This window comes from Aquila chrysaetos, chromosome 22, assembly GCF_900496995.4.
Source record: "Aquila chrysaetos chrysaetos chromosome 22, bAquChr1.4, whole genome shotgun sequence".
In the NCBI taxonomy this organism is placed as follows: Eukaryota; Metazoa; Chordata; class Aves; order Accipitriformes; family Accipitridae; genus Aquila; species Aquila chrysaetos.
In genome coordinates this window covers 15,116,123-15,124,004 of record NC_044025.1, presented here as the reverse complement: position 1 = coordinate 15,124,004, position 7,882 = coordinate 15,116,123, and the positions used below count along the sequence as shown (strand labels likewise).

At 51.4% G+C, this 7,882-nt stretch overlaps 1 protein-coding gene across 1 annotated transcript; it reads right to left on the bottom strand.

Moving 5' to 3' along the window:
* Positions 1-1,198: 1,198 nt before the first annotated feature.
* Positions 1,199-6,059, bottom strand: ATOX1 (antioxidant 1 copper chaperone). Its single transcript, XM_029998063.1, has 4 exons — positions 5,943-6,059; positions 4,707-4,782; positions 3,206-3,350; positions 1,199-1,424 (listed from the first exon to the last, which is right to left on the bottom strand). The coding sequence occupies exons 1-3, from the start codon at positions 5,946-5,948 to the stop codon at positions 3,217-3,219; spliced, it is 216 nt and encodes a 71-aa protein (XP_029853923.1). The 5' UTR covers positions 5,949-6,059; the 3' UTR covers positions 1,199-1,424; positions 3,206-3,216.
* Positions 6,060-7,882: the final 1,823 nt, after the last annotated feature.

Below are 7,882 nucleotides of genomic sequence, written 5' to 3'. Positions count from 1 at the left end.
ACTGGGAGATTTTAATGCAAGAAAATAATGCAGTGACATTACACTTCTATACTTTTGCTTCCCTTAAATTAAAAAGTAATAAAAAGTGTCTGCAACACATTCCTTGAAGTGTCTCCAGCCCCTGCAAGTGCATCTACAGCAATTAATTGTGCTTTAGATCAATGGTAAAGAAGAACTTTGAAGTACTAAACCACTCTAGGAAAGTATAAATTGCAACTATGTCAAAAGTAATCTCAGTGTACAAGGGTGAAAAAATTCTTAGAGTAATGTTTTCCTTCAAACATTAGTTGTTTTTTCCTTCTGTAGAACAATTCGCATGTGAGTGGTAGGCACAGGAGACATCCCCCAGGTGAAACGAGACACAGCAGACTGGGACAGACACATGCAATCCTTTCACTGGGCTGAAAACTTGAATTAAATGGATGGAAGCTGGGCAAAGCAACAGTATAGCCTGTAACACTGGTCACTGGGCTGAGAAGTAAGAGACCTTGGAGAGATTCCCACTCCCTTCCCTTCCTCCATCCCTTCTGCATTTCTTATCAGCACAGGCGTTCTACTGTGTCTGTGGGTGCATGCAGCACCCGGGGATCCTACCCTGCCAGGGCCCCATGATGCTATTACCTATTTGGTTGAAATTTTGTAGGTGGGCAGGGAAGGGGGCAAGAGGAACACTTGCCAGGGGAAGGGACCGATGCAGGTGTCTTGAGGTGGGCCCAGGATCCGGAATGATTCCTCACATTTATATGGTCATGCAGTGCCCTAAAAAGCACTGTACTAAACCTAGGCTGAGTCCGTGTTCCCTGCTCCTGCTTGCAATTTGGTTGGCCTGCGAGCTCAATCATGTTGCTGGGGTCCAGTGACTTCTGCCTCGTGGGCCCATCTAGCTCAAAAGGACCTTGACTTACAGGGGCTGCAAGAGTCCCTTCTTCCCAGCACCTGCTTCCCAAATGGAAAGTTTGTCTGTTTTGAGATGGAAAGACATCTGCCGAGACAGAGATTCCCTGAATCTAAGTGACATTCAAGCTCAGTTCTCCTGAGACATGTCCTTCAGGCAGAAATTGCAGTCAACTTCCAAAGATAGGTGCAATTTCCTGGGAGACCTGTCTTGCATGTAATGGGTAGTTTCCCATCCCTAAGAGCCGTCTCTTTCACAGAAAACCACTTAAAGCAGTACAAAGACACACGAGACACATAGACATGCACTGAAAGATAGAAGCAGCACCTCGATTTACTGTGGGACTAGAAACAGCATATAACCTCCTCCCTTAGATTTCTCCATTTTTAAAGCCCAAGACGCAGTTGTCTCCTCCTGCCAGCCCTCTGCTTTCCGACATCTGGCAGGGTAGTAAAGGCCAAATGACAGAGCAAGTTGGGACATATGCAAACAGTTAAGCCATCTTTTTGTTGAAGTCATATTTGAGTTCCTGCAAAATAAATAAATAAATAAATAAATAGATGGAAAAAATAGCAAGGCACAGAGGAGATAACGTTATACAAAGATGCCCTCTGCCGGTCACAAGCCAAACGAAAGCCATCCACCTCAGGTCTATGCCAATGATTTGCAACTTCCCTTCCTCCCTCCCTCCTTTTATAGATGAACGCCTAAAAATATTCCCTATGGAGGGAAATGTGCTGTAAAACTTAAATTTAGTGCTTTTTCCCATGACAGCTGAAGTGATCTAGCAACAAACTACTAGCAAGGGCAGTCCAGCCACCCCTCTCCTTTGTTTTGGATCTTACGATCCTTGGGTAAGTCAAACAGCTTCAGTTAAATCCAATAGGAAAACAAAAGCATCAAGAAAAATGCTCTGCCAGGTCAGCCAGCTGAACTGACTCCCTAGCTGCCTTGATGTAATATAAGTGGTGAGAACACAGGGCCAGGGCAAAAAGGGACACATCCACATTATTCAAGATTGGCTTTGCTGTAATGGTTAACTTTTGCAGGCATTTGAGACATAGTCCACAAGTCCCTGCAAGATGAAAACACGTCTTGTGGTCAATACTACCAGCTGAAAACTATTTAAGGCACTAATCAATTCAGAGCATGTTTCTCTCTCTGTTTTAAATAGCAATGTTATTGATTATAGCTATGATTTTAAATAATTTCCAAGAAGTACTGAGAGCTTGCTCAAACGATACAAATTGCAGATTTTAAATCTGTTAAGTCAGTCTGTTAAAACAATGCAGATCTATTGCACACACACATCAGTATCAGCTCAGCTCTTTCTTGTAGCAGTTTAATTCCTGCTGATGTAAATCCTCGATTTAATTTACTGACAGGGAATTAAATCAGCATGAACTGGTTTCAATGCATCTGTGCTGGGCATTTGTGATGATCAAACTAGACCAGTTTAAAACAATGTCATTGGATTAGAAAGCTCCACTGATAGAAACAAGCTCTTAAGAGATGCAATGTAATCATCTTGGACACTAAAGAACAGTACATGCAGTGAGTGAGCAGCCCTCTCCTCCCAATTCATTCTTTTCCACTGAAATTGAACCCTGTCTGCAAAAACATTTCACAGTCAGGGAAGAGTTTTGTACATGTCCTCATAGTGCTGGGACTCTAGGAAAACTGGCAGGCTGCAACAATCAGGTTGTCTTTGGGATAGATGTCCGGTTGGCCAGGGGCTTTGAGCACTGGGAGCTAGTCTGAAACCCAACATTTTACGTCCATGAGGGTAGCGGGGTGCTGCTCTTTTTCCATCCTTGAGTTTAGTGGAGGATTAACAGCGATATCAACCGAATCAGATGTTGGAGGTCCTGGTGCTAACAACCAACCCCCTGAATCACATACCCACAGGGGTCTTTGTGTCCCATCACCCTCCCTGGTATTGTTGGGGGCCACCGCTCTCTCTGGTCAGCTGGTGACTGTCTTTAGGATTTGTTTTCATGCGTGATACATTCTGGCAAGCTCTAGGTTCACCTGGGAATGGCACAGAGGCTGTGTTCTACCTCTCCACTACAACCATGGTTGGGATCACATAGGCTTTCCAGAGTAGCTAAGGGGTCCCACACAGAAATAGTGCTGGCTGCATGCAGTCTTGCTGCTTCTCCGATATGAGGGGTTTGCTGAAGCTGGACCTGCAGGTCTTTCCTACTTTGTGCTTCCCAGGAAGCAGCCTGTTTTACTAGAAGAGCTGGAAAAAGCTCAGATCTCTCTATTCAGCATTTCATACACCTGGTATATACCTAGCCTCCTCACACCAGACAAGGCTACTGCGCGGACTTCTCCCCAAGGTAGGAAGTGTTCTTTCCAGTCTTCTTTAGGGTTTCCAATAGGGTGTCAACGTTGTGCTCTGAGTCAATGCACACCTTCTTGTTGGGCAGGTCAATATCAAACTGGACACCTAAGAGGAAAGGAAAAAAATTTTGCACAGCTAGAAGCAGCCAAATGGTGTGACCACAGCGAAAACTCACCTTCACACACTTGATGGCTCTCAAGGCCACGAGTCAAATGTACATGTGCCTCCTGCAAGCAAACCCTGATACCACCACCAGCCAGCAAAACCAAACTGGTGTCCTGCAGCGATGGTATGAAGGAAGCCAGATCTCCTACAGATCTGCATCGGGCACCACAGTTCCTCAACTGCTTTAATCTGTTCACCCCACCTTGGATCAACACAACCACTCATGCAATAACCAGAATGAGCTGAGTTTAAACCAACCACTATAATCTCCAACCAGCTCAGCCTGTGCTGTGGTTTAGCAAGAATAGGCACTAACGAGGGAGTTAGTGTAGGGGTTAGGACAGGGTCAGGTCAGGTTTCCTCAGTGGTGGTACCAGCTAACAGCTGTAAGTAGGAGGAGGGAAAAGACATTTTCCCATGTGGATTTCCCAGTGGCTAGTAAGGGTAAGCCACTCTCAGCCCAGTGAAAGGAACTGGACATGAAGTCTCTATCCGGCCACATATTTCCACAAAACTTGTAGGTATGTATCAGCTTTGAGAGCTCTGCCACGTCATCACATGAGGCTGATATTGGCCACCATGTTGAAGAGTGATGGAGGCGCTGACAACCACACACAGAAGAAGTGGGATCATCACAGCCTGGTGACAGGGTCTGGAAGAATTTGCAAGGCCTTCGCCTTGGTGACTGAAAGCTGTTCTCACTCAGTGCAGCTCGGAGCAGGATGACAGGTCCTCACAACTGGTGAGTGTGGGTTAGATCCTTCTCTCTTGGTAATCCCAGCACAAAGGAGGCATGCGTTATAATTTTCCAGGTGGTATTAAAAACGGGCTGTACAGACAACCACCAAACACTCTGCTCAGCAGCTCTTCGCTGTGACAGCTCTGCACATGGATGCTGATGACACATCTAGGAAAGCACCACAGATACCCCAGGCCTCCTTGGGAACAATGCCTGGCAGGACATCACCTCCTTCTGGCAGCCTGAGCAGGGGTCTACCAGTGTGGTTCCCAGAAGGCTCATGATGATGCCCTGGTGATTCAGAGCCACCTGAAGCCACGGCAGCTCCTCCCTCCCGTGACATTTCTCCAAGGGTCACACAAGTCCTGCGAATGAACAATCAGCGACTCCTCACTGACTAAGCAGCAGGCTTGGAGCAGAGGTTTCCAACCAGCCACCTTCCGCTTTTACCCACAACGCTACCCTTGCAAGGCGGAGGATCCCAGGGCACTGACATCCTGCCCCGGAGCTGGCGTTGCTCTGGCGAGCTGGCTGTCACACACCCAGCATTGACTCACCTCCCAGCCTGTGCAGGACACGGGTGACCGCATTGGAGCAGCCTTCGCAGGTCATGTCCACAAAGAACTCGTGTTTCTGAAAAGAGGCAGACGAGGGGTCAGGGAGGTTGCAGCTGGCAAAACACCACGAGCACTCATCCTCCACACTTGCCTTTTTCCTTGGGGAGGTGGGTTCAAATCCTCCCCAGCCAAAAGGTCCATGCGTGCCACTAAGGGATCCTCAGCAAAACTGACAGCTCCCGGTACTCCTCCCTATGTCATCCTTGTGCTGTCCCTCACAGCATAATCCTGAGGGGCCTTTGGAGACTGTATGGCCCCTACTCAGAGCAGGGCCACCTTCAGGGTCAGCGCAGGTTGCCATCTCTGTGGGCCTCTGCTGGACTCACTCCACTTGCCCTGGGGAGCCCAGAAAAAGCAAGTCTCCTGTCTCCAGCTACGCACTGGCCTGACTGAGTTTGCAAGGTTTTCGGTGCTTGCCCATCCTACCCTTCTTGTGTCTACAAGGCCTCTGGTCCCCAACATAATAAACTTATAAAAATGTCAGCAAAACTGGAATTTAAGGAACATTAGTGCTGTTTCTTCATCCCTTCGCTCCCCTGGGGCCCTAGTGTTATCTTCGCTACTGGTGAGAGATACCGGGTCAACATAAACGTGCTTGCCTGTAACACTAATCATCACGTTCAACCTTGGGCACCAGACGGATCCTAATTTCCTTTTCTTGCACGTGCTATTTACTTTCCTTAAAAAAGAAAAGTAAAGCCGTTTTTTATTTGTCACCCACAACCCCTACTTCTTTCTGTTCAAACCCACCCTTTGCCCCCCCCCGCCACCGAGAGGCTAAAACCCTCACGGACACAATTCACCCTGGAAAGGAGTTTGGGAACCCGAGGAGGATCCTCCAGTGTAATCAGCATTTTCTCCATTTTTATTTTACAAATGCCCTGCGTGCTCCGGGCGGGAGGGGGCCGGTGTGCGGGAAGGAGGGATCGGGAGGAGGCAGGGGGGGGTCCTGGGGCAGGGTCGGTCCCCCTCCCCGGGGCCGACCTGTCCGCCCAAGCCCCGCTGGCTTTTGGGGAGCCCCGGGGCCCACCCCCACCACGGCCCCCGGCCTAGCCCCGACGCCCGGCTCAGCCGGGCCTAGGCGCTGTGCGGGGCCGGCCGAGGACCGCGATGGGCCGGCCGAGGACCGCGAAGGGCCGCCCGCGCCCCCAGCTCCCCCCGGGGCCCGGCACCCACCGGCATGGCGGAGCGCAGCGGCGGCGGCGGCTCCCGGCTCTCGGCGCGGAGGAAGGGGCGGGCCTCGGCTTCTCCGGGCCTCGGCCGGGCCCTGAGCGCCGGCCCCGCACAGCGCCCCCGGGGCCGCGGGGAGGGAGGCCGGCGGCCCCGAGCAGCCCCGGCAGCCCCACACCGGCCGCAGCCCCCCCCCCCCCCCGGGGAACCGGGCTCGTCGTCTCCCGTAGACGAGGGCAGCGGCGGGGCTAGACGCCGCCCGGCCTCCCCGGGCGGGGAGGATCCCCGGGCGCTCTCGGTAACCTCGCACCGGCAGGTTCCGGCCGTCTTTGTCTCTAACCCCTTAGCTCCACCGAAGACGGGGTTTCGGGAGGTTTTGCAAAGTCACGCGTGGGCCGGGAACCGGTGGCAGCTGCAGAGAAGCCCAGGGAGGGCAGCGAGGTCAGAGACAGGCGCACAGAGAAGGTTTCGGCACACCAGGAGTTTGGGGCCAGTGGCTTTTGTTTGCGCTGATGTGAACTGGCTTAGGCTGTGGGACGCTGGCGTTCAGACTCTCTTTGGCCTGTTCTTAACACTGACCAAGGCTTTTAGTAGCCTTTTGGGGATGGCGTTTTAATTCTTAGGAGTATTTGTTGCTGAAACACAGCCCCACTTCTCACGGTTATGTTTCTCTTCCGTTTTTTCTGATACTAAAATGCTTCCACTCCTCATGAGGAGATGCACCGGGGCTGTGGCTGGACCGATGCCGTCCGGGTTAGGTTGAAGCCCGAGATGGGAGTAAGGCTGAGGCAATCGGAAGGCATAAGAGGGCAGAAAGGGTTAAGGAGAAAGTGACGGAGAAAGTTTGTACTCGGTGTGGATCCCTAACAGCTGCCCAGCACCCTGATCCTCTGGCTGCCTGCTTTACAGGCTGAGGATCAGCACAGAGACAAACTGGCTGCAGAAGGAAGGTGGGAAGCGTCATAAAGATGGGGCAGGAGGCGGGAGGGTTGGCTGGGCCGCTTCAGAAAGCTGGTTCCTCTCTGTCCTTTGAGGTTTTGAGATTTACTGGCTTAGGAGAGCTCTGGTAAACTGGATTATTGAATGAGGGAGGTTTGGGGGTGGGTCTCTGCTTCAGAGTAGGTTGAGAGAAAGGATGGTGGTCCCTGAAGATGTCTGTCTGTCTGCTTTGGGGTGGTTTTTTTTGTTTGTTTGTTTGTTTTCCCTGGCTGTTTGGCCCTTTGAAGGAGAATGGGCCTCTCTCTTAAAAACTCGAGTGGAGGAGGTGGTGGTGGGGGCTGGGAGCAGCTTGGGTGCTTTGGCAGCCTGCGGGTAACCAGGAAAGGAGATGGTGCAGTACGTCGGGGCTGAGAAGAGCCGGCAGATCTGCGTGGGGGGGCGATACTTCCTGACCCCGTGCTGAGCTGCGGTATCTTCCTGTTAAGAAGCCTAACCTGCAGCAGGAAAAATAGCGGGGGTGTTTCTGGTTATTTGCTACCACACCAATTGGGGCTGCGTCCTGGGATGTCGGCTGGCCTTGGCTAACCCTTTCCCTCGCACTGAGTTGGTGCTGAACAGGCTGAGCCCCTGCCAGGGAGACTGAGCCGAAGATGATGCGAATGCCTTTCCTAGCGAGCTTCCGTTGCACGGGGGAAGTGAGGGCATTGATTTTAACGTGCTTAGGACCCTGTTGTGCTGACCTTTTTATAAAAGAGGAGTTACCTGTCCCCCTATTGCTCTGGGGAGAGATGCCTCGGGTCCCCGTGGCAGAGTTTATTTTGGACGGCTGTTGTGCTAGGTCACCGGTCTCATGTTAAACTTTGCGAAAGTCTGTGCTACTGATTTATGAACTGGCAGATTGCAATGTGGCTTAGTCTATAAATAGCCGGGGTGTGTGGGGGGAAGGATATTAATGCTGAGCATGGCCCCATGCCAGTCCACTGACTGTATCTCTAGCTGCAAGGCAT

What these genes read in the sequence shown, in the direction of transcription:
- ATOX1 (XM_029998063.1), bottom strand. An exon ending in TGTCCTGCACAGGCTGGGAG is followed by an intron (nt 3,351 to 4,706) that starts GTGAGTCAATGC and finishes CTTTCCTCTTAG; the next exon opens with GTGTCCAGTTTGATATTGAC.